Genomic DNA, 27757 nt, shown 5'->3' on the forward strand with positions numbered 1-27757 from the left:
GGGTGATCAATTCGGTGCCTTATTCCTGTCATTGTGAAAATGATCATTGCATTTCTACAGTTGCCAAGTATTCGTACAGATATTGTCTTTTTTAACATTTGTTTTCTTTTGTTTGTTTGTTTGGTTTTGTTTTGTTGTTTGTTTTTCATTTCACGAATAATTACTTATAATCATAATCTATTTTATGAATCTAGATAAATAAATAATCGTCTTATTTACTTAATTAAGCACAACGGCATATTCCTTTGATTTGTTTATTGATCATCTTTTCTGTGTCATAATCATTTTGTACAATTTTGAAAGTCATCAATACCTTTTTCATAAAGAGGACAATTGACCTGGTGTTTACCATGTACAGGACATCCTGGTGGTATAGTACACGAAACTGGCCGAATTATATTTTTAGGCACTCGCAATTGAATCCCTGAAAACGTTAATGCATAGATTGGTTGTCTTGTTTAAATATATCTCAGCTTACGTTTTATAGATGACGTATTATCTTTTAACAAGCCTTATTATGGGGATTTGATACATCGCATCTACCCAAAAGAACTTGAGATAAAGGATACTATAAACACTGTTAAGTCAGCCTCATATCTTGACCTACACTTAGAAATCGATGATAAAGGAAAACTATTGACCAAACTTTACGACAAACGTGATGACTTTTCATTCAGAATTGTCAACTTTTCTTTCATCTGTTGTAGCATCCCTTCGGCTCCTGCGTATGGAGAGTTCTTATCACAACTCATACGTTATGCCAGAGATTGCCAAAACTACGCAGACTTTTTGTATCGCGCTAGACTTCTAACAAATAGGCTTCTGGAGCACGGTTAAGTTGCTACAAGATTGAAGGCATCACCACAAAAATTATATGGTCGTCATCATGAACTCGTGGATCGTTACGGTGTATCCACCTGTGGCATGAAAACTGATTTGTTCAAAGTGTCATAGTTTTCCTTTCCTCTTCCGTCTACGCCGGACTTGACCTTTTTATGAGCAACTCGGCGGGTGTTTCCAGAAAAGCAGATGACGCTTACCCTACCGGTGCACCTGGTCCATGATCCCTGTCTTTGGTGGAGTCCGAGTTGCTCGTTTGCTTTTTTTACTTTTTATGTATGATTTTAGTTACTTTATGTTCTTTGTTGTTTATGTCTTTTTTCATGTCTGGTCTTTGTCCCTGGATTACATTCTGTTGATTACCGCTATAACCTTGGTTCCCTTCCTTACTATTTCAATGTCTTAGCTTTGTGATGAGCCCAAGTAATATATATTCAAACCTGTCCAAGTGCAATCTGGTTAATAAATGCCATGGGAAAAGTACCTTAACATAAGCGCAATCGCTATATTTGTTGTTATATAATCGATATAAAAACTTGTTGAATACTAGTGTTTTAATTATCGATGTATTCAATATACCTGCTCATTTCAGGCCCGTTTTTGTCTGTTTTTATTTGGCAATAATGAGTTTTCATGAAAAAGGGAATTTTCGGAATTTTATATTATCTTCCATATCACTGGTATTTGCTCGTTTGTTTAAAGTACCGTGTCTCAAAGAAGTGTTTGGATATTCAATCACGTCTAAGTAGTATCTTATCTGTCTTATGAGTCAAGGTATTGCAGACGTCAGCATATACTAGTCAATTTAGGTGAAATAATGTTAAATTGTTAAAAAATAAAAATTGATTTTTGCTTCAACGAAGTATAAAAAGTAGACAAAAAACATAAATAAATAAATGCTTCATTGTATTTCTTGGCGACAAAACGATGGGACGTATAGGGGTACCTTGAAGCATAGTTTGGTAGATGTGTGAGGGTGCACGAGGGTGTTATCAGTCCACGTACTACTACGATTTATATAAAAGCACATAGTTCAATATGATAGCAACTATATAATCCATTCCCGTTATCTTAAAATCAATACATATTTTATAATAATTATTGCATGAATTAGTTTTGTATTTTTCAAAGAATTAATTGATCAATATTATTATTTTAACTTACATGATGAAAAAAGTGGTCCAACCATATCTTTAACGTTGCAGAGATTACAAAACTGACTGGATATATAGGATAATTTTTCTACAATTTAATAAATTAAAATGTCATTAGCTCGATTAAAAATAATAAACAAACTAAACACTGATAAGAACGACGACCTTGTTCTGATTTAGAACGAACTTAATGCGAAATAATAATTATGACAGTGGCTTGCTCTGTTTGTACTTGTCTTTTGATAACTATGAGATATTGAACGTTCATGTAGATAACTTTTAATTCCAATATGACGTCTTCATATCGTCAAACAGTATAATTCGGTACAATCCCACCTTTAGCGCCTGAGCACTGTCCCATTTCTTTCATTGTCGCTTCGGGACAAAACATTCATTTATAAAAAAAAGTTTACGCGATGATGTAACGGCTGAGAAGTTATCTAATTGAAATCAATCAAATAAATACACACATTTAACACAAACGATGACAAATATACACATTTAATCCAATTTCCATAGGGGGAGGTTAAACGGAAAAGCCGATATTTTGGCTACGCCTAGGGAAAGTTTCGTCACAAAAATGACCGTATTTGTCATTTTAGAAAAGAAATAATTCCTCCCGGGGGTAGATTTAATGTACCTACAATTTTGTAACTTATCTATTTGGTTTTGTTTGACACATTGACAATTCTTATACGGTGTATTGTTACAAAATGCTAAACCAATACATACGTGTTTCTGAAAGGTAACCATAGTATGAGTTTCTATCAATTATTTCTACTTTCATGCAATAATATTCTCCATATTCCCTTGCAAAAAAAGTAAAAAATAAAAAAAAATAATAATAATAAATTGCAATAAATAAGGTGACCGTATACAAATGTATCATGACATCAGGATTTTATACGTATTAGTAAACAATATAACTTCCCTATTTAATCGTTTCGTTTATCAAACACGAATCGTTGATATTAATAACTCATTATAATTTCACTAACATACAGTGATTTTTAAAAAAGTGTATTAATTTATATCACGCAATTTGAAAATAACTGATATGTTTGAATATTTGAAATAATTTTCATTATTGTGCAATAATTAAATATTTTTTTTTAAAGCAGGTAGGGCAAGAGATATTCGTGTTTGTATCATATTCAATTTCACCAAAACCTATCAAGCTTTCTTTCGCAATAGAATGAAATCAGAATTTATGTTGATGCTTAATACTATCCAATGATTTGTAAGAGGTGTATCCCTTACCCTATGTCTACCTTGTGAAAATTAACCTAAAATTTTGTTGAAGTAACATCCTTATCATCGTAATAAAGTGATACTACATGTATCACTGGTTTTGATCCAGACAAAAAGTAAAATGAAAGATCGATGTCTAGTCAAGCCGTAAAAAAGAATTCAAACATGTGTTGTGTTTAATTCGTAATTTTCTTGATTATCTGGTGTGTGTGTGTGTGTGTGTGTGGTTTCTTTATTTGTTTGAATATTTTTGTTGTTTAATTCTGTCAATTTATGTCTTTTTGAATGTGATTTGCCCACTGATACATCGCATCTACCCCCAAAGAATTTGAAATAAAGGAGATACTACAGACACTGTGAGGTCAGTCAGAGTTGCTTATTTGTTTTTGTTACTTTGTATGTATTATTTTAGTTACTTTATGTTCTTTGCTGTGTATGTTTGTTTCCATATCTGGTCTTTGTCCCTGGATTATATTCTTTTAATTACCGCTATAACCTTGGTTTCCTTGATTACTTTTATATTTCCCCTTCTGGCACTTCAGTATCATTGCTTTATGTCTCTGTCATATGCAATGTAAAGATAAAATGTGCCTACTTTACTATGAAAAATGAACCCCGACGTTCCACACACTCAGAAGTAGTAGTCTGAAAGCCCTTTGGTTGACTAAGATTACTCCATATTCCTGATCCGTCTTTATAGATAAACCAAAAACTATCTTTCCCAACATGCCATATCTTATTTCTAAATATGCATGGCCAGGAGCCTTCTAAAAAAATAGTATCCATTGCAAAGCATTTGCTTTGGAATATTGATAAATTAATATAATTGTAAGTTTAAACATGGTATCAATCGATTGAAATCATAAAGTGCTAGTATGTAGACATTTTCCTTTTTTGTGGTAGATCGGATACGGGTGGGATTTCCAATAGTCAGGATTCGGTTTAGACAGGATTTTGGATGATTCAGGATTCGGTTTAGATAGGATTTTGGATGATTCAGGAGTCGGTTTAGATAGGATTCTGGATGATTCAGGAGTCGGTTTCTATAGTTTTTCACTGTGCAACAAAAAGAATGTTGCATTTTCCGTTGTTTTGATAGAAAACACCAACGTAAAACTTACTCAAATATCTCCTTGTTTTATAAAGGAACCTAACATGTCTAAAGCAAAAGAAACAAAGCGAGCTATAATCAATTATGTACCAATATTTATCACTAAATCGTCAGGAAACAAGCTGTACATTAACATCCAAGTCAATCTTACCAGAATTGTCTGAATAATATCCAACAAACAAACAAAAGGTAATCAAAAAACAGTAACTGATGTACATTTTGTCTTTGAATCTTGTACTGACAAAGAAAAAAAAATGATGATATTATTAAAGAAATCATCCATACAAAACATTTCACGACACTAATAGGTTAAAACATAGGCGTCAATCGTTCATTACGGATGAATAATGTGCTTTACAATTTTTTTCAAGTAACGTTCAGTCAAATAGCAGGATTTAAGTCTATTTACCTGGAAATTTTAACCACCTCTGAGTTTAAGTCTAGTGTTTAATAAACAAGAATGTTTGGATTAAAATACTGATCCTGTTCATTTTTAATGTGTATAATGTTAGTAAAAATTCATTGTTAGGCACTAGAAAACAGTAAGACAATTACAAGATCATGTGGTATTATTTTTGAATCTTAAAACGAATAAGGGACAGTTTTTTTGTACTAAAACACCTTTTCATTTTTCATTATGATCCATACAAGAAATATCAGTAACAACAATTTTAATATCTGGTGTATCCACCATTTGCATGGATTACAGCTGCAGCGTTTCGCTGCATACTACCAGTAAGGTGTTTAATTTGGTACTCTTAATTTGAAAACGTTACTCAGCGCGGTGCGAAGGTGCCTCTAGCTGTCTTAAATATGTACAGTATACTGCACATTTCTACTAAACCGACCCACAAGGTTGAGGTCAGGGCCCTTTTCAGACTATGGAAGATTATTAACACTTTCGTTTTCAAGATATGTCTTAACTGCCCTGGTGATATGGTAGCAAAGGTTCTTTGATTTCCTCCTTTATCGTATTCCTGCATTTTACAGGCGAATTAGTACGATTTTGGCTGGCATGTTGCTTAATGTTAAATACCAAAATGTTGCATATTAAACGTGGCATGGACAGCAAGTTTCGCGTGCTGGCAGAAACCGCGACTAACTTAAAGGTTACACATGAATGTTTTTTTTTATCCTTTTATTGATAATATAAAAAATTTATGACTACACATTTATCAAAACTACAATTTATTTTTAGTGAATTGAACAGATTAAAATATTTCGAGGTGCTTTTCTTTTTTTCGAAAGTATATACTGAAATCGAAGGTCATGAGGCTGGTTTAGTCATCATCAAGTGTTGTATTCAAGTTTGATTGCATCTGGTATTAATCTACTATAAAAAAAAGTGTAAATAAACTACGACAGCAATGATATCATTCGCTGCTTTTAGAAATTAAATGTCAGTTAACTGTAAGTTCCAGCTATTTATTATCTTGGAAATCGAAAATTCATCCTGTAAATGCAAACATAAATGAATATTGAAATGGAAAGAAGTGTTGACGAAACTCATTTTCTGAGACAAAATTCAATTTTGTGTCAAAAAAGTCAATTTTGTTAGCAAATTAGTTTACAAAATCCTTTGCTTGGTTTATTATTATATTATTTTTTTTAAATATATCATAACTTAAAAAAGAGATACTCTAATACATACAAAACATCATTCCTAACGTATAATACCTCAATAATTTCCAAGGAAACTGGGATATAGATTAAAAAACCCAATAAACTCGGACTCTACTGAAAGACGATGAAAATAGTCTCAGTGCACTGGTGCACTGTTGGGTTAGGCGTCATGCCCAGTTTAAAGCACAAATGGAGTTCTTCACATGATGTATAATTGATCTAAAATCAATAATGTGAAACTACACAATATTGTTTAACAAATTTAACGTGTAGTCGTCGGTAAAACTTTTGAAGAGATGACTTTAGAAAAATCCAAAATTGACAAAATAAGATAAAAATACATGGTGTTTGATTTATAGTATAGTGAGTCTTCTTCTTTCTTCGATTTCTTATAAAAATGTCAAGATCTCCAATGGTATCGACAAAATGGTTTGCCGTCTCGTTTGTCGTGTAATATTATATCTAATAAATCTGTAGACTAAATATTAGAAGACAGAGTTATACATGTATTACACAAGTACATATTTACTAATCATACGATCAAATGGATAAAACTTACATGTATGTAAAAATGAACGATTTTAATTTTATCAAATGAACAGCAAATGTCTATTACATTATGTGAGGATTGAACGTCATATTGTCGTATATTTAGAAACAGAAGACATTTGCTTCACATGTTACGTGATTTAATGGGAAATCCTATCAACTTCATCTTTAACGCATAGACCGTGTTTATCGAAATTGTGTCTTTGTACAAGCGGTTTGATTATACGCAATAAGACAGGCGTACTTTTCTGGATACTACTTATTAATGAGAGTTAGGCAGAATATAGTGATTTTTTATCGCTCTTTGAAGTTTTTTTCCCTAAAAAAAGCAGATTTGTGCTTTTGTTTGTATAGTGCTTTAATATTCTGAATAGAAAACAACCAGACGTGCCCATTGATCAATCTTTATAATCGGTCTTTTTAGTGATTTAATTTTATTATATGACATATGGATCAAAATGCAGATTATAATTCTACATGTTCTAAATTATATGTTCGGCAATTAAACAAGTATACAGTAAGTTATTCTGAATGTTATAACAAATAAAGAAAATTTGATATTGAGATAACCGTTATATAAAAAAGGGGGTCAAGGCCGATTTACGATACACAAACTTCAGCGGATTGTAATATCTATTTTAAATTTTACCAACAATCAGCTTTCTATAATAATGAATAAGCCTTGAAATGAAAGTTGGCCTTTAAAGGGCAATACAACCTACAGGAAATAGAGATTACAAATCATCGAAATATATCTTAATTTCAAAGGCACATAACGCCAATGACACTCTACATATGTATAATCTCTGTAAAAGAATGAAAGGTTGAAGAGAAGTTTCAGGAAGTGATGTCAGCAGTGAGTGATTGTTTAATTATAATATATTCTCCCATAAGTAAGTTGTTTGTTTTCGAAGGAATCCCATTATTTGATTGGTTGATACTGAAAGAATTTAACAACATAACGGTGAATTATCAACTAAATCATTTTTTTATTTTGAGTACAAATAGCTCAGTCATTTTATGTATAGCTTAATTTCATATTAGTTAAACTGATATTTCTATATTAACAGTACTTAATCCTAATGAAAGATTTTTCTAATGAAAGATCATATTTATGGCTTGTTGTTTAGATCAATATATGCGTACACTAGGAAGATAGTTAAATTAACAATGTTTTGACTGATTTCATTGTTTGGTGGTGCTCATATTGCCAAGTCATATTAAATCTGCATATTAATTTCTGATGTAGCAAAACATTATCTATAATACCTGAAAAATATATTGTCGTACCAGCAGACAAAGCCCAAAACAACATTTTTTTTTCTGCAAAACGTTTTACGACCGATGTTTATTATCAGAGGTAGACGAAGAAAATAATAGCAGTGATAAGACCTATACTGCTACCACAGTCTCCAAAGAAGTGATTTTGGAAAACCACAAATCTGTGCTATCCTCTTTTGGTCACTGTCACTCTACCAAGGATGATGATTGTGATTTACCGTTTATGTACTGGATTCTTAAACTGAACAAAAATCCATACAAACAGGATGCATAGCTGGATCTGCAACAAGTACCACCAAACCTCTTCCAAAACTACCACACCACTTGTTACTCCCGTACTGGTATTAATTCAATGTAGATCCTGAAAAATTCGAAAGATCGTTTAGAGACAGTCATTTCAAGACTATTATATGAATATAGTAGCATTAAGAACTATGATTTTTCAACACTGTATACTTCTTTTCCACATACTCAGTTAAAATCCCGTTTTAAAAAACATTATACATCGTTGTTTTTCCAAAAAAGGATGGTGCACCTAGATACGAATATATAGTTCGTGGTAGAGATTACTCATATTTTGTAAGAAAAAAATCCAAATCATCTTCCATATATGCAGAGGAGAATATTTATAAAATGCTGGAATTTTTAATTGAAAACATATTTGTTCAGTATTTTTCAACAAACGGTCGGCATTCCAATGGGAACGAATTGTGCTCCTATACTTGGCGACATATTCCATCACTATTTTGAGGCTGACTTTATAGCTGATCTGATCCGAAAGAAATAATATCGTTTGTCTAGATTCTTTAATTTCAGTTTCCGCTATATAGATAACGTATTATTTTTAAACAATCCTAATTTCGGGGATTTGATACATCGCATCTATCCCAAAGGACTTAAAAGAGAAGATAAAGGATATTACAGACACTATGAAGTCAGCCTCATATCTTGAACTACACTTAGAAATCGATGGTAAAGGAAAACTATTGACCAAACTTTACGACAAACGTGATGACTTTTCATTCAGAATTGTCAACTTTCCTTTCATCTGTGATAACATCCCTTTAGCACCTGAAACAGGATTATGTTTCAACCAGATTGAAGTCATCACTTCATAAGTTTCATGGTCGTCATCATGAACTCGTGGATCGTTATGGTGTATCCATCTGCACTATGAAAACTGATTTATTCAACGGGTCATAGTTTTTCTTTCCAGGATTGTAAACCTCGGACGAAATTCCATGAGCTACTCGGCGGGTGTTTCTAGAAAAGCAGAGGACGCTTACCCTATCGGTGCACCTAGTCTATGCTCCCAGTTTTTAGTGGAGCCCGAGTTGCTCATTTGCTTTTGTTACTTTGTATGTATGATTTTAATTACTTTATGTTCTTTGTTCTTTATGTCTGTTTTCCATGTCTGGTCTTTGTCCCTGGATAACATTCTTTTGATTACCGCTATAACCTTGGTTCCCTTGATTACTCTTTCAGAGTTTTAACTTTAGTTTTCTCTCTTCTTCCCATTTAAACCACTGTAGTTTGTGGTGAATGATAAAACCGGAAGACGAATGTGATTGAAAATCATTATTATAAATTGAAAGACAAATTAAGATACTCACATTGCCATTGTCCTAGCAATCTACACTGTCTGACATGAACACATATGTAAATATAACAATATATACAATAATATTTTGAATCGTATAATATAATGAAGTATTGATTTCAAGTAAACATAATTAGAAGATGATAAGACAACAAAATGTTGCCAGTTATTTAATTCGAATTTGACGAATTTACTAATAACAAAGTGTTGCTTATTGTAAGATGTTACACCTCACGTAATGTAGGAAGTAAGATATTAGAAAACGATTGTTTCAAATGATTTCTTTTAATTTTATATTGCTTTAAAGAACGTAAACTACCAAATGAATATAACCCCTGAGTTTCCGGGGAGATCCAAGCAAGCACTGCCTTAGAAAGTTTAGATTCTGGGAGACATTGGTGTTCCCTTTTACGTCAGGTTTTGTATTTTGTAAGACATCTTTGTTCATTTATCATATTTGTAACGTCTATTTAGATTTTGTTGGTTGTTTTTTTTTTATTTGTTTTTTTTTTTTTTTTTGTTTTTTTTTCTTTTGGAATTCAGTTTTTATTGCATTAGTTAAAACTATTGTTGTCTGATATTTTAAATTGAATGGTTCATGTTTTCATTTGTATCCTCTTTAGAGCCCTGGCGTATTTGTTTTTACTTTTTTTTATCTTTGCAATGTATCCATCTGCACAATGATAACTGATGTGTTCAATGTGTAATAGCTTTGCATCCCTCTTCCTTCTAACCTGGACTTTATTTTACTTAACTGCCACACGGCAGGTGTTCTTAGAAAAGCAGTGACCGCTTATCATACTGGTGCACCTGAATCATGCTCCAAGTTTTTAGTGAAGTCGGAGTTGCACACTAACTTTGTTGTAATATGTTGGTAACCTCATGTTCTTTGTTGTGCTTGTTTATTTCCCAAGCCTATGGTCCTTTTCACAACAAATCATAAATGTAAAATTAGTCGTAAGTTATGACGTCATAGTAGATCATAGTATTGTGACGTCATAACTTACGACTAATTTTACACGATTTTCTGTGAAAGGACCACTTGTCTAAGTCCCTGGAATACATTCTTTCGATTACTAATACAATTTTGGTTCCCTTGTTTACTCCTTCCTTTAATTTTCTCTTGATTATTGACGTCTTTTTTTTCTGCCTTGATTCATTGTTCATATTTGCTTTTGCATTGTGCATCTTTTATTTCACATTAAATTACTTTCGTTTTTGATGTCTGGTTTTGTTGAGCGAATAATGCTTATTTTTACCCGAACAGTCATAAGTGGTTGATAGATTTCTGGTGGCAGGAACATGTAAAAACGGTTGGGTCCTACCTCGTATACAAAATAATTTGGACGATCAATGATGGTCACTAATTAATGCCATCACGACTTCCATACAACTGACTATCTGTCGATTTTGGACAACTGTTCTTTTTTAATTACAATATGTATACATGTATGCGTTTAGCATGCATGACTTCATCTCCTTCTTTTATATTTTTATACTAAATGTTGTAACATTAAAGTTATCCGGCGAAAATTATTTTCTAGGCATTATTCAACAACGGCTGGTTTTATTTCTCGAAATGTATTTAAAAACGAGCCAATGACTACATACAAGACTTTTTGAAGATCAAAAAATGAAGAGAGATGCATTGACAATTCACACGAATATGGCGCATAGTTTATAGTCTATTGAAAACACATTGACAGTTGTTAAGCTTTGAAGTATCAGTGGATGCAAGTTCAAAGTAACAATATTATGATAGGAGAAATTTGAGTTATCTCCATTTTCGATGGCATTGCAATGCTTCTAATATAATCTTAACCTTGAATTAATGACACTTTTTTTATTTCCAGTAAACAATTGAAGTATGCAAAGTCTGTCAATGTGATTTCTGCGCTTATAGTAGAAATCAAAATAAGATTTTAAAACGAAAGAAAAACCAACACATTCAGACTGTTTATAATTTCCTGTTGATATTTCTCAAACTGTACAGAGGGTTTAGTATGTATACAAGTGAGATTGATATTTTCTTTTAATGACATACCTTTTACTTTTGGTGATAAACATGTGCTATATATCGATCGTATGTTAAAGGTGTATACGTTTGTCTCCATATTTTGCTTGCTTGTAATTTTCAGTAAACGTTCTATGAAATAAAAAAAAAGTTTTTCCTCCCAAGAAACGATTTTACCATTTGTAATAATTCAAATTCGCTTTGCTTACGTTTTGATATCTTCTTCTACACCCTTTGCTGGAGAAATCTATGGTAATGGTAGATAAAAGACAATAATTCACTATAACATCTGACGTCCAACTATAAATTTGTTGCACGTTAACTCAAAATCAATTACCACGCTATTCTTCTTAAATATGATGTAATATGCATTATTTTTGTAAGCACAATGCTACAGCTGCAATACGTATTACTCATCGAATAAGATCAATATTCTTTTATTCATAACAATTGCAGAAAAATACAAACTAAAATAAATGACTTCCAAAAAAATTATAATGACATCTGTGAAGATAATATTTGAAGATTAATATAGGCTTTTCAAACTAATACACAAATTATAAAGGTATATGTAAAGTTGACATCGTGTTTGTTTTTAGTGAGGTGAGGATTTGAATAAGTTTTATTTATCCATAAAATATTGTCTGAAAAAAAATGTCATTACTACTACGATTTTCTTTCTACTTCAAGAGTAATCAAGGGAACCAAGGTTATAGCGGTAATCAAAAGAATGTAATCCAGGGACAAATACCAGAGATGGAAAACAGACATTCACAACAAAGAACATAAAGTAACTAAAATCATACATACAAAGTAACAAAAGCAAATGAGCAACTCGATCTCCACTAAAAAACTGGGAGCATGGACCAGGTGCACCGGTTTGATAAGCGTCCTCTGCTTTTCAAGAAATATCCGCCGAGTTACTAATAAAAAGTCAAGTCCGGGGTAGACGAAAGAGGAAAGGAAAACTATGACACGTTGAACAAATTTGATTTCATGGCGCAGATGGATACACCGTAATGATCCACGAGTTCATGATGACGGCCATAAAACTTTTGTAGTGATGACTTCAATCTTGTATCAACGTATCCCTGCTCCGGAAGCCTATTTGTTAGAAGTCTAGCGTGATACAAAATGTCTGCGTAGTCTCGGCAAGCTCCAACATAATGTGTGAGTTGTGATATGAACACTCCATACGCAGGTGCTGAAAGGGTGTTGCCACTGATGTAAGGAAAGTTGAAAAGTTTGAATGAAAAGTCATCACGTTTGAATGAAAAATCATCACGTTTGTCGTAAAGTTTGGACAATAGTTTTCCTGTACAATTGATTCCTAAGTGTAGGTCAAGATATGAGGCTGCCTTGGCAGTGTCTGTAGTATCCTTTATATCATTTTTTTTGGTTGGGGGTAGATGCGATGTATAAAATTCCCAAAATTAGAATTGTTTAAAGATAATACGTCATCTATATAGCGGAAACTGAGATTAAAAATTCCAGCATTTTGTAAACATTTAAAACAGTATGCCATATTTCAAATATAAAATTTCGTTTTGCATATCTCTGAAAACAATTTCCACGTCACTAAACATCGCTTACAGCAGATAAGAATTGTTATAATGTGTTTTGTAGCATGACATTCCTTCAGTAAAACATTGCGATTGAAGATTTTATGATAAGATCGATTTGTTACAACCAACATACAAGGATTAGGCAAGAATTGATCAAGAACATATTTACAAATTTGTATAATATCTAGTTAATAAGAGCTACTATTCGGTCATATGAATGTCTTGCATTAGAGAAAATGTGTATCAAAGACTGTAAAACTCTAAATGTGGTGATCAATGACAACTTTCTTACATATCAAAATTATACTAAACTAAAACTGAAACTCATTTGCGTATTGTATTGAGCTGATGTAAAATGGAATGAATCGTTTTCATTTCTCGAATGTATTTAGTCTGAAAACATGGTTTAAATAATTATATGCTCATCAGTTTTTTTTTAATGTTTTGTGTTGAAGAACTAATTATTATCAGTTAACCTACATTGTAAATATCCGAATAATTTGTTTCAAGTTCGACAATGTTAGAAAAATCATCGTGTACAAAAGCCCTTTCTTGTATAGTTTACGATTGGTTATACTATCTGCTAATTCATAAAACATTCAAATTGCAATTGTCAATTATTCAATTGTATTATGTTTGTCCTTTTTATAGCGTTTCGACCATCTGCTGAAATTCAAAGAAAACGATGTCATTGTCCGCCATGTTATTTTGATGAATAAATTGTAATATATGTAAAATCAACAATCGGACCATCTCTGTATTTTTTTTCAGAATTTACGGAAAGAGCAATAATGGAAGTATATTGCACTTTTACTTGTAATGATATAAATGACAAAAATTTTAAACTTAATGATAATAATAAGAACAATATAATGTTAGGGTATTGTAATGAATTATGAGTTTTTGTACATCACAAATAACGAACAGTAATACATGTCTTTGTGCAATAGTAAATAACATTATACAATTTCGTTTGCATTTTAAGTGGTAAAAATCTACACAATAATTAGCAACGTAATGATTATATGATTCAAACGATCATTTTATTATTTACTAGCTAGAGTGCAAAACTCTTTTTTTATTCTTTGGCACAAACTGTTACAATACAACTATATAAATATGTATTGAAACACTGGGGATCAATTTAGATTTTATATCTAGGTTCAGGTTTTCAAAATAAGCTATAATGTATCTGTTGACTACCATGTTATACTGTTTGCCACTAACGACTCTGATGGTGTTTTATCTGCCAACAAGTGAAAGTAAAAGTAATAATTCCAATGCAAATGAAGGTAAGAGTTGTTTTTGGTTGCCAGCATGTACAGTTTAACTTTGTATGGATGAATTCTAACAAATATAAAACTATCTTTTGAATTAGGTAGCATTCTTTGTTAAATCAGACAGAAGGTTATTTATGCATGGGGAAAACCCACCGAAGTCCGTTATATTTCTTGATCAGAAACAGTAACAGTTTACATAACAAGCCTTAATTTTCATTAGGTTGTTGCGCTTTTAAGGTAAAAATTATACTGATTGTACATGAAAATGGCACTTTGCAAGAGTTTTTGTTCTTGTTTTGGTTTCATGTGGTTGATTTTAGTTGGAGATGAATATATAATTTTCTAAAAAGGGCAGGTCTGAGTGAAGAAATGATTATCGTTATCTGAAAGTATAGCAAATGTAGGCTGAAAAAGTATTTTTTGTTTGGTTGGAGTTGTCTTCACCATGAATCACTCTACCATTGGCAGTGTTTGAATTTTATACGGCATGTCGTAAAAATGATAAATCGTTAGTTTTTAGTTGCACGGATCGGTTCAAGTACTGTATGAACATACATTTGTAACTGTAGTAAATGTTTGTTTCTGATACCCATTGAAACGGAAAACAAACTTGAGGTCAATGATTGGCTTTGTTTGTTCTTTTTTGTAAGAATCGATATTTTTTTTCACGATTAACGAAATTGTAAATGCATGTTTGATTTTAAAACATGTATGAACAAGTAACAAATTTAAGATAAATGTATTTTAAGAGAGCGTGACACAATTTTTGTCTCACTAGTAAGAGTGCATTTTTTTGGTTTAAGACATTAGAGACGCTACAAAATTTATATACAATATGCAACTGAAAAAAAAAAAAAAACGTCTAAAATTTTCCTCCAGCATCATAGGAAAAATCGGTAGGATAATTTTTTATACATTACAAAAGTAAATATATTGTTAGCTTTTTCGTGAGGTTGTGCCTATTTTACTGACAAAACGATAGAGCAGTAATGTTTTAACATATTTATCTCTGATGCGCATTTTAAAATCAAAGACTCATTGGGAAAAAATTGAACATTCACGCATTCAAAGCTTTCTGTTTATTACTATTGACACCGTTCAAAAACACAACACTGTTTTATAAAATTTAAACAATATCTTATAAGTTATTATTAATTCTTACATTCATATTTGAATCAATATACGCATTACGTGCTGTAGGATGCAAATGGCCTTGCAAATGGAGAAATCTTCCGTGGTATTCCGGAAACAATACCGTTTGGTTTATATACAAGAGCGGGCAGGCTATTTTTGTCAATCAATCATTGCCGACTGGAAAGCAGTTCACCTGGTCCTACTGTATTGAACATCGAGGGTCATTTTTCATATATCAGTAGGTGTATATACTTATATATTTGGTTTAGTATTGTTATCTAAGAGTTCCAGTTATAGCCTTGTACTACGATTATCGTTCTCATTTCAGAAATTTTAATATGTCAAAGACATACATCTCCTTATACAAAATGAACCTTTGACGCGCAGTTGAGTGACTTGCCAAAATAAATAGTTGTTCATCCTTTTTCCTGACACCTGAGTCAATCCCAGTTTACGGGGTATTGTAATATTTCGTTTGAACGTTGTTTGATATTTTTTTACTATGTTGTCTTGTTTGTGTATCCGGTTTTGTTTTATCTAAATATATGAAATACTTCTGCTTCATTGTACTAATATTCCGTGAAAGAATAACGAAATTGAAATTGCTGTTACGTAATTGTTAATTTGAGATCGATGTAAAAACTATGAAAGAGTAATCAAGGGAACAAAGGTTATAGCGGTAGTCAAAAAGATGCAATCCAGGGACAAAGACCAGACATCGAAAACAGACATGCAGAACAAAGAACATAAATTAACTAAAGTCATACATACAAAGTAACAAAAGTAAATGAGCATTTCGGACTTCGCTAAAAACTGGGAGCATAGACTAGGTTCACCGGTATGGTAAGCGTCCTCTCTCTTTCTAGAAACACCCGCCAAGTTGCTCATAAAAAGTCAATTCCGGGGTAGACTAACGAGGAGAGGAAAACTATGACCCGTTGAATCAATCAGTTTTTCTTGTGCAGATGGATACGCCATATTGATCCACGAGTTCATGATGACGACCATAATACTTCTGTATTAGTGACTTCAATCTTGTAGCAACATAACCCTGTTCCAGAAGCCTATTTGTTAGAGTTCTAGTGCAATACAAAAAGTCTGCGTAGTTTCGGCAAGCTCTGGCATAACTAATCAATATGTGTATCTTAAGTTTGCCATATTAATTAATGATTGTAACATTATTTCTGTCATGTTTGAAACATATGCCTGTAATTTAAATCTATTTATAATTATATGAAAATATTACATGTACTTGTATTGTAAAAAACTACCTATTTTATGGAATGTGTGGCAAGAAATTTGGAATGTGGACATTTTGAAATAGAGTTTTGACATGGGGAGAATTGAAAATTACCTTTTAAGGTATTTTTCTTAAATGAATTCTTCAATTAAAAACAAGTCCTAAATGTTGAAGTATTTAAAAATATAGGAATTGATTTGATAATGTAAATTAATAACTGAATTGCAAAAGGGGATTCTGAGAAGACGTCGGAATTTATTCTAGTAAACTAACGTTTAACGCAAATATTTGTTTGGCTGTATGTAATCTGCCTATTGATGAATTGAAATAAAGTATATTTTTTCGTGTGTTTCGTTAGGGAATTCGGATTATACGGATGCATAAAAGCACACGTCCTCAGTAATACCTTGATGTACTTTTACCAGGCGATTAAAGGTAAGATAACTACGTAATTGTAGTATATCAGAGTTATTTGGCAACAGTACTTTAATTATTGATACTATAGGGTATCATACGTTTTTGCACTGTATTTGTTTGCTGTAGTCTGCACCGTGTCATACATTTGGGTATAAAGGACCACTCAAATCGACAGGTATTCTCCTTGGACACTACACTTCAATAAACACGAGACAAAGCGTGACTCATTTTCCGCTAATATCCAAATCCAAGGTAATGCTTAAATGTCCTCCGGAACGCCAACATAATCCTTGAAGTGGGAAATTGGTTTGCATCTAAAATAATTTTTTTGAGTTTATTTGTTATTATTTCATCCATCTTTTTGTCAGAGATTCCAAACACTTCAAAATATCTAATTTGCTCTCAGCAATTACATGTAATGTAACTGATCTTTTTGCACGACATCCAAGTATCGATTGTAATTTAGTGTCTGTCCAGCACACTTTTTCGTCTGGCGAAACTTTTCGACTTTTTTTCAAATTGAACGGAATATGTCTTAGTTTTTTATAGCTACCTTCACAAATACATAAAATTATTCTGACTCCAAAACGGCAAAACATATATAGCAACGAATTATTAATTTAGTTTATTGATTATGCAGTGCATGTCAATGTAGGAAAGTTTTTATATCTATGCTCAAACTCCCATCTTTATTATCGGGCAAGTTATCTGAAATTGAAAAAAAAGTTAGATAAAGCACTGGTGACTCATTTAGGAAAAGCAACATACTAATATAATTTTATTTACAGAACTAAGCCACACATAAGTCATGATTCATTTGATTGTTCTTGCATTAGAGATGCAATTGGACAGAAGTTTAGATAAAAAAAAAAACATTTTTAATCTGGCATATGTTTAACTTTATTTAATTAAGACGGCATAATCACATGGGACATCGGTTTCTGTTAACCTAAAAATTCATATAGGTTTTTGTGGTTTCTGTGAGCAAGTAGTGTTTTCAAAAGATATCATCACGAATAACTAATCCAAGAAGAATATTTCAGGAGAATAATATAAAATCGTATTGCTAACGCCATTATCGCCGTTAACGACGTTCATTCACTCTCTGGAGAGCCAAAGCGCTGAAAATGCTTATAATGAACATTGTGATGTTATGTGTTAATCCTTTTTCATTCATTTTTTATTCAAATTTATATTTATTTTTTTCTTTCAGTGGTCTCTTCATATGACAGTTCAATGTTTTGTGATCTTTGTGATTTTAACCAGATGACTGGCCCAATATTTGTTACAAGTATGTAATGCAAATAAATGGTGCTATTGAAAGAGATCGGCAGTATTATCATTTGGTATAATCATTGCAATTAATCATAAAATTGGATCTACAATGTCAGTGACATAAACATTGATTTTGCAAACATGTGTTATTGCAAAGGCATTGATTTACCTTACCGATGCTCTTAGTCGATGCACTCAGTCTTTGGTAGAGTGCAAGTTGCTCATTTAATTTAGTTTCATTGTACGTATTATAACAGCTAATTCATTTTCAATGTTTTGTGTGTCTATTTTCCATGTTTTGTCCTTGTAATATATACTTTCGATTAGATATGATCAACTCTATAATAACGTTCGTTTTTATTATTTTACAGCCGAAGGTATGACTATTAGTACAGTACAAGCTTAGTTCAACACAGTCGAGCCTCACTGAAGATTTGCGACGTATCTCTCCACTACGTTATTAGTTAATCTTTCTTATAAACCGTGAAACTTTCGTAGAATGTTTGTTATCAATATTTCAGGGTAGGACCTTTAAAGTGAAAATTTGACGGTCTTGAATATTCAAACAATAATAATAATAATGATAATAATAATAAAACAAAAGGATACACAAATGTACAACTTGTGGGAGAGTCAGAATACTGCGCTATAATGTCCTGGTTGACAGTGTATATAAACAAGTACTCTCGTATGGTATATGAAGACATTTTATGGCTATGTCAACTAATTTTAGGTTAAGTTAGACAGAAAATGTCGATGTCAACACTTTTTTGTTGGTTGAGTAAGACACAAAATGTCTACGTAAACACTTTTGTGTTAATAATTAAGTGATAAGAACAATAAAATTAAAAGGCTGCAAATATGACAATAAGTTTTTTTTACCTTTCAATATAGAAGATAATAGTTCTGAAACACATACTTGATATACCAATATACCAAATTCTTATTTAGATAGCAATGACTTACCAAATGTTCCCCGTGTAAAATATCGATATTTCACATTCTTATACAAACTCTGTATTTTCACTCTCAGAATTACTTCCACCAAATCGTCACGACTAGAATATCAATCCGCCATTCACAAAATTTAAAATTTATGTTAAAATTTGCAACAAATAATGGAGGAAATCTATATAAAAAAGAATTATCGATTGGTTATCGTGAATAACCAAAATATGATCTCTTCTGTTAAGCGTGCATGAAGATACAGCCCATGCGCGTAACAAGTTATACACACTCGTTAAATCTAGGCGTTCTTCGGCACTCATGATCATTTTTTTTTTTATTTTCACTCTTTCAAATCAATTATCCTGTTATTTCCGATTAATTATCCTATTATTACAATTGAGACTGTTCAGTGGGTATTTGATATATTGATGCAAATACATGATAATTAGTTCGATTTAAACGATTTCCGAGATGATACAAATAGGTTGAATTGATCCATTCTGTTTGATTAAAATCTCTATTTTAATGCAAATTGATATTGATCAAAATCGGTAATTTTAGTACGAAAATAACAAGTTTTGCATCTCATTGACAGAAAGTAAGGTTCACTTATTTTGTAATTATGAATTTAGTTTGGATTTTTAGTGATTTTAATAATTCAATTTGAATTTGTTATTGAAGGTGTCCTGGAGGATTTACCAAATATTGAACACCCAATTCCATGTAGAAAACCGATTGGTTGCAAAAGAGAAAATAATCGACAAATCACATGTCTGATTGATGATGAAATTATCGATGATGGGGATGCCTGTGTAAATGGATGAAACTTTGAGTAACCTGCGACTTGTAAATTGTAAAAAGAAATGCTGTTCTGTTGCGTTTCCATATTGATATTGTTTTGTTCAAATGTAGTAGGCTTTTGAAGACCAATTGTTTTAGCGAACGTTGCTATGAAAGGGGCCTTGTTCTAGAGTAGCTGGCTGCTAGTAAGTCTTTATTTCGGCTTATCTGTCTATTGACAATGTTTTATTCTATCGTGTCATACCTGATAACACATTTATATTTGGTATATGAAAATTGGCGGTGTTGTTTAGTACATCTGACTATAGAAAACATTGTTTGTCGTAAGTGTTTATTAATAAAGCTTCGTGTAAATGAAGTTGAGTTTTAAAAAAAGCTTTGTTCTAGCAAAATGGATTATTTAAAACGCTTTGTTCCAACGAAATGGATTATCAAAAAAAAAAAAAAAAATCTGGCGAAATTGAATATAAAAAATGTTTTTTTTTCTTAGCGTACATGTAATTAATTATGGATAAGGCTTTGTTCTAGCACTATTGACCTTTGATAAGCTTTGTTTTAGCATTTTTGTTCATTTGTAATGCTTTTTGTAATTTGAAATTTGATATGTCATTTTCCTAACAATAATAAATATTTGTAGGAAATATGACAAAGTTGTGAATTATCTATGCTTAATTAAAATTTCAATGGTCACTTTTACTTTATTCAGTCGCCTTAATTAAAAATTTGAATTATTGTTCCTCTTCCTCATTTGTGTGGACGTTGATTTCGTCATGTTCTGGTTGAGAGGGTGTCATGAAGAAACAATATTGTTTTTCCTGTAACGGATTGGGTACTTTTTCTCTTCTTTTTTATCATACGTTTTTAGTTAACTCGGTGGTACACCTTAACAGTTCAAACTTCCCTTCCAATACATATGTGTCATTAAACAATCTTAGATCCGGAAACTTTATGCATCGCATGTTTCTCATGAAGAATCAGATGAAGGAAACAACAAGCACTATGAAGTATGTCTAAAACCATGACCTACTTTTAGAGAATGACGGACAGGAAAACAATAATACTAAACTATACGGCAAAGTCGACGACTTCTCGTTTCGTAACGTTCTTGAATTGTGGCGACACCCTCAGCGTCTGGGTGTGGATTGTCTATATTACAACTCATAATTTATGCCAGAGCTTGCTGTAACTACGATAAGTGTTTGTTTCGTGGTACAGTTATTACAATCAGGATTCTTGAACAATGTTACATTTCTACATAATCATCACTACAACAATATATTTTCTTTGTCGACTCATAAATCGTTAATGTGAACCAATCTGCACCATGATAACTGATATGTAAATCGTGTCATGGTTTCTACTGTCATCTACCCCGGTCATAACATTTTATTAACTATTCGATTCAGGAAAATGTAAATGTGTAAGACAGAGAAAAAAAAAATTTTCGTACCAGTTCATTCTGCCAAAGCCTTCAGTTACAAATGGAGTCCGGATGACTTTTTTTTTTGTTTCGATAAACATGATATTTCGGGTTTTTGTTATGTTCTTTGTGTCTATATCTTTCTCAGTTCGTTTGTCCTAAATTTTGCGTTTTTGATAACCCCGTTATATGTATACACATCAAGCCTTAGGTAATTGTCTTGTCCATGTATTGCCGCATCCACAGGAGCTTGCTCCTGCTATAAAATATGCTGCCCGACTAGTATATAAACGCGAAAAGGGTAATCCAGATATGGGATTGCCTCGCTTCAATTCAATATTAATATATATATATATATATGTATATATCTTATATTAATTACTACATGAATACACTGCTCTGCAATCACAAAATTGAGATGAATGTTATAAATAAACACAGGAAATACCATCAAAAAAATCTAATTAGATAAAACGAGGATTGGTACATCATAGAGAAATATTTATTTCTAGAGTCATAGCGTGTTGGTTGTAATAGTACTATAAACAAACATTTCCCCACGATTCCTTGTACCATAGTAGTTTACAAGATCACTGTTTGTTGTCTAAGTGGTTGTAGAAATTTGTAGTTTGGATGCATTCATCCTTGTTTTTATTTAAAGGCACTTTAAAAAATAATACAATAAGGAAAAGAAAAAAACATTATGTGCCAAGACAAGGACAATTTAACACTCTGGCTAAAATACTGAATGTAACGGCCACGCACAGTCCAAATATAACTGAGGCAAACACATTATGTCTACTTAAACGCATTTTTTATTTTCCTTAGTTTTATTTTGACCATGTCACTACTTGAATTGTTCATTAAAGACACCCCTCCCTAGAGAATATGAAAAGTCAAGATACCTGTTTTGTTTGTGTTGCCTATGTTAATTATCATGTATTTCAATTTTCATTTTTTGAAGTGTTAATCTTCCGAAGTTGACTTTTTACGCTACCTTTCTCGGTGTTTTTTACCGGAATTATGCATGCAAGATTACATGCCTATATGTTGCAGTTGACTGGATCAGGTAGATAATAATGATTCGTTGATAAAATTGTCTATCAAACTGCTCTTTTCAAGGATGACTTCTTTCTTTAAAACATTGTGATAAAAGTAGTTAAAATGTCATTTTTAATATGTTAACAAAATGCATATTCTTACATCGCTTACGTCAATCTATCATGTACTGAACTCAGGACGGATACTTTTTTATTTATATATTTTTAGTAACCTGCTCAAACTAGCATCACGCGGGTAATAGACAGTTCACATGCATTAACTAAATCTTACCACAAACTGATAATAGGATGAACTCAACAGGATTGTCTCTCGTTTACCACAAACCTACTTCTGGGTTAAAGTTGTAAGTTATGCCAATAAACAGTAAGATAACACAATATCAAACAAAAAATCTAATTTGCCAAAGCAAATGACTTTCAATTAATAGAATGTTCCAAGATTTAATAGTTTAAACTACCACGGTAAATTCAAGATTTAATAGTTTAAACTACCACGGTAAATTCAAGATTTAATAGTTTAAACTACCACGGTAAATTCAAGATTTAATAGTAGTTGACTATTAATTTACTGTAGAGAACTATACTATGCCATGTTTTGTATACAGTAACTTTATGCATTTCCATCTTCGTTACTGGTCAGTTTAGTTACTCTTGATGTATAACACTTTCTTTATTGACATAATGCCCGAATTAAGCTTGTAAAACTCCTACTGTACACAGCAACGCATCATTTTATACGATATTGAAACGTCTATGACCAAATACCAACGTACCATGTATATGCATACTGTTTTAACTAAAATGCATGGTTTAACTTTGTATAATTATACAGAATCCCAATCCCATGTAATATAAGTAAATACGAGAAAAAATGCGTCATTATACAAAGTTAAAACGCTCTCTTTGTAGAGGTTATCCTCGAAATGAATTGTGGTATTTTTCATCTAAGCTTTTCTCGTTGACTATGCCCTATTCAGGGTTGTGTAGAGTAAATGCGAGTACATTATTCATGTATCCTTCCATTCTTATGCAGAAAGACCATACGGTAATGAGAGAATCAGAATGCAGTTATATTGGTGTTTTTTTTTTCACAATTTGTCTTTACGACGGTCCTCGTCTCAAGTAACTTCCGCACATCGTACAAATAATAACCAATATTATATCTGATTTAACCGACTTTTTCCATAGAAATGTTTGCGGTTGTTTCCACTTATCTAGTTTTTACATTTTATATTGCTATATGTAATAACGACTTCCGTTCTTGACAATTCCTTTTGACTATATGACCTCTACGTTTTCCTTTCGGCATTTTTCGTTTCCTTCTTTAAACGAATCTATTATGAGATATTACAAAGTGTTAAATATTAAGGTGGAAGTCGTCTGGAATCATTCATTGACTAACAAATTAATTTTGGCCAATAGTTACATTTTTCGGTACATAATACACCTAACTGTATAAATGCGTATACCATGCACGAAAAGCTGGAGTTCTTTTTACATATACCAGTGCATTATGTTTTTACAGAGGGAAAATTTTATATATTTCCAAATTGACCAGTTTTACCGGAAACAATTTTAAGTTGCATACAATACTGGGATCAAATCAACCCATCGAATTAGTTAGGGTTGAGATGGCTTTAAAACCTGAATGAAAAAAAGCATTTTTTTTAAATTGGAAACAATGTACCAAGTCAGACCAATCTTCCATTTTTGCCCTGATATTGCCATTTGTTAAATGGACCAATTTTTACAGTTCACGTTTTCATTGCTTGAAAGTTGCATATCATTTCGTTACTGTTGTTCTTATCGTTTTTGTGAATTGTTTTTACTACTGAACAATAAGTTTTGTCTATCAAAAGGTTAGATTCTATTAATCTTTTGGTGAATTTTGCACTTTAGAAATGCATGACAGAACAAACGTGTCTACTTTATAATTTGTTATGATAGTGATAGAATGGCATTGTTTGCGAATTTTCAAGAGATAACTTTAACATTAAAAATTGAAATATTTTAGTAAATATAGTAATAAACCCAAACATCGATATTCAATGTCATTCAGACTTGGTCAATCGTGAGCCAATATGCATATTAAAAATAATTGTAATTAGCAGTTTTGAACATAAACTTGTTTATGACGGAAACAAGTATTTACAAAATCGAATATGATAAGCTCAAACTGCAATGCTATCGTAAAACAAAATCGAGTCACATTAAAAATATGATCAGCACGATGAAATTTGATTGCTAATGGAAACATATTGTTAGAGCCTCACGAAGGGCAAATTTGTGGTCGTTCCCTCCGCGGGACTCGAACTCACACCGCTGAGACATCTATATATATAGATGTATAAGGTAAAATTTGTGACATATACCGTATATTGCGAGCAAGTACACAAGTGTTTTCCTCAAGACTTTTAGAAATAATCATAATTATGAAATTGGAACTTATCTTCTAATGGCACCATTCGCTCGCTGCCGAAGACTAGCGCGTTGATCATTACGCCACCACTCATTCCCAAAATGGGATAATTAATTAACATTTGATATCAACAGCTTACTGTTATCTATATATAAAATTGATGACTTCTTGTATTTGTAACGTTAATGCATTGCTTAAGAGTAATCACGGGAACCAAGGTTATACGATAATCAAAAGAATGTAATCCAGGGACAAAGACCAGACATGGAAAACAGACACACACAACAAAGAACATAAAGTAACTAAAATCATACATACAAAGTAACAAAAGTAAATGAGCAACTCGGACTCCACTGAAAACTGGGAGCATGGACCAATTGCACCGATAGGGTAAACGTCCTCTGTTTTTCTAGAAACACCCGCCGAGTTGTTCATAAAAAGTCAAGTCCGGGGTAGACAAACGAGGAAAGGAAAATTATGACCCGTTGAATAAATCAGTTTTCATGATGGATACATCATAACGATCCACGAGTTCATGATGACGACCATAAAACTTCTGTAGTGATGACTTCAATCTTGTAGCAACATAACCCTGTTCCAGAAGCCTATTTATTGAAGTTCTAGCGCGATACAAGAAGTCTGCGTAGTTTCGGCAAGCTCTGGCATAACGTATGAATTGTGATATGAACACTCCATACGCAGGAGCCGAAGGGATGTTGCCACAGATGAAAGGAAAGTTGACAATTCTGAATGAAAAGTCATCATGTTTGTCGTAAAGTTTGGTCAATAGTTTTCCTTTACCATCGATTTCTAAGTGTAGGTCAAGCTATGAGTAAAAAAACGCTCCCATTATTATTTTATTGCATTTATCTTGTAATGATAATGTGTAAATTTCGCAAGTAAACTTTTCGTAGTTAAATCGAATCTCCAAAGGGGAAGATAGTTAAACAAATACTTTTAGAAATGTAATATGTAATGCAAATTTTATTTTTTTTACTACTACAAACAGGTCGGTAACACATATTTTGTGTGATATAACGGAATGTCTGAAGATTTTTCCTTGTAAATATTTTTTGCATAGTTTATAACAGTTGTCGAATGAGCAGATCTTAATAAGCACTTGTACATTTTGCCTCTATTAAGTCTTGATTGGCTCGAAACCAAGTTTGGTTTCTTATGTTTCGATATCAAAATTTCACAATATGTATAAAAATATTATTTCAAGGCCAATCTTTGCGCAAAACAATGATCTTAGTTTGAAAATATTTAACTTGTATAATAAATGATGGGACACATTGGTCGCATGCATTGACAACATATACAGCTTATTCATCGAACAATGTTGCAAATAATTTCTGATTGATATACGATCTAGAAATCTCTCAAAACAGGAACTGTTATCAACGACGCCATTTTGTCATGCAAATTCCATTACCTTTTGAAAACTGCCTTATCATGATGACTTCAAAGCTAAACTACCTGACTGTTCTTGCAAAAACTCTCCATTTAAATATGGTCCTTCCGGTCCCATCGTTACGGTAGATTTGTCCATCACCGAAAACGAATCCCTGCGTAACATTCTTTCTGAAGGTCCCAAGTACCGTTAACTGCGCTCCATAAATTGGAATTATAACTTAAAAGTTCTTATGGATACCGTGGAGGACTGAGAAAGAAAATGGATAAAACGGGAGCAAGAAGACATTGATTCTCTGTCAGAGTGGTTAAAGGCCCGGAGATCTTTAAATTTTGAAACGAATTAAAGTTTTAAGTAGGTCAATGAGTGCCAATGCTACACCAGTTTTCAAAGACCTCGATGTTTCAAAAGCATTTTCTACTCTACATGACAAATATGTTGGACAAAGCCTAAAACAACACGTTTTTTCGTCTGCAAAACTTTTTACATCCAATGTTTATTATCAGAGGTAGACGTACAGAATAATAGAAGTGAAAAGACCTATACTGCTACCACACTCTCCATTCCAAAGCAGCAATTGTGGAAAAACATAAATCTTTGCTATCCTCTTTTGGTCTCTCTACCTAGGACGATGACTGACTTACCGTCTATGTACTGGATACCTACACTTCACAAGAAATCATACAAACAACGTTATATAGCTGGATCTACAAAATGCACCATCAAACCAGGTGCATCAGTAGGGTAAGCGTCATCTGCTTTTTGAGAAACACCCGCCGAGTTGCTCATAAAAAGTCAAGGCCGGGGTAGACGAAAGAGGAACGGAAAACTATGACATGTTGAATAAATCAGTTTTCATGGCGCAGATGGATACACCGGAACGTTCCACGAGTTCATTATGGCGACCATAAACCTTTTCTAGTGATGACTTCAATCTTGTAGCAACATAATCCTGCTCCAGTAGCCAATTTGTTAGAATTCTAGCGCGATACAAAAAGTCTGCGTAGTCTCGGAAAGCTCTGGCATAATGTATGAGTTGTGATATGAACATTCCATACGCTGGTGCTGAAGGGATGTTGCCACAGATGAAAGGAAAGTTGACAATTTTGAATGAAAAGTCAGCATGTCTGTGGTGGTCAATAGTTTTCCCTTACCATCGATTTCTACGTGTAGGTCAAGATATGAGTCTGATTTCATAATATCTGTAGTATCCTTTATCTCACGTTCTTTGGGGTACATGCAATGTATCAAATCCCCAATATTAGGACTGTTTAAAGATAATACGTCATATATATAGCGGAAACTGAGATTAAAGGAACTAGCTAAACGACATTATTTCTTTCGGATCAGATCAGCTATA

General features: G+C 32.4%; 2 protein-coding genes across 7 annotated transcripts; one reads left to right on the forward strand and one right to left on the reverse strand.

Annotated features, from left to right (window-relative positions):
- Window positions 1–240: 240 nt before the first annotated feature.
- Window positions 241–11812, reverse strand: LOC148610511 (uncharacterized). 6 transcript variants are annotated; one of them, XM_088595582.1, is made up of 7 exons: window positions 9423–9466; window positions 8028–8170; window positions 4508–4593; window positions 3841–4012; window positions 2727–2803; window positions 2005–2082; window positions 241–424 (listed from the first exon to the last, which is right to left on the reverse strand). In XM_088595582.1, the coding sequence occupies exons 3-7, from the start codon at window positions 4572–4574 to the stop codon at window positions 282–284; spliced, it is 537 nt and encodes a 178-aa protein (XP_088451708.1). In that variant the 5' UTR covers window positions 4575–4593; window positions 8028–8170; window positions 9423–9466; the 3' UTR covers window positions 241–281. The 6 variants fall into 6 exon arrangements, with proteins under 6 accessions (XP_088451708.1, XP_088451707.1, XP_088451706.1 ...); XM_088595581.1 differs by having other exon boundaries at window positions 7933–8170; XM_088595580.1 differs by having other exon boundaries at window positions 7819–8170.
- A 2307-nt stretch (window positions 11813–14119) lies between these two features.
- On the forward strand, window positions 14120–20773 carry LOC148610512 (uncharacterized). Its single transcript, XM_088595584.1, has 5 exons — window positions 14120–14280; window positions 15469–15640; window positions 17001–17077; window positions 18273–18350; window positions 18706–20773. Exons 1-5 carry the CDS (start codon window positions 14175–14177, stop codon window positions 18738–18740), a joined length of 468 nt encoding a protein of 155 aa, XP_088451710.1. The 5' UTR covers window positions 14120–14174; the 3' UTR covers window positions 18741–20773.
- The last annotated feature ends 6984 nt before the right edge of the window (window positions 20774–27757 follow it).

Source organism: Perna viridis, chromosome 8, assembly GCF_037379345.1.
Source record: "Perna viridis isolate PV_CMFRI_1.1 ecotype Kerala chromosome 8, ASM3737934v1, whole genome shotgun sequence".
NCBI lineage: Eukaryota > Metazoa > Mollusca > Bivalvia > Mytilida > Mytilidae > Perna > Perna viridis.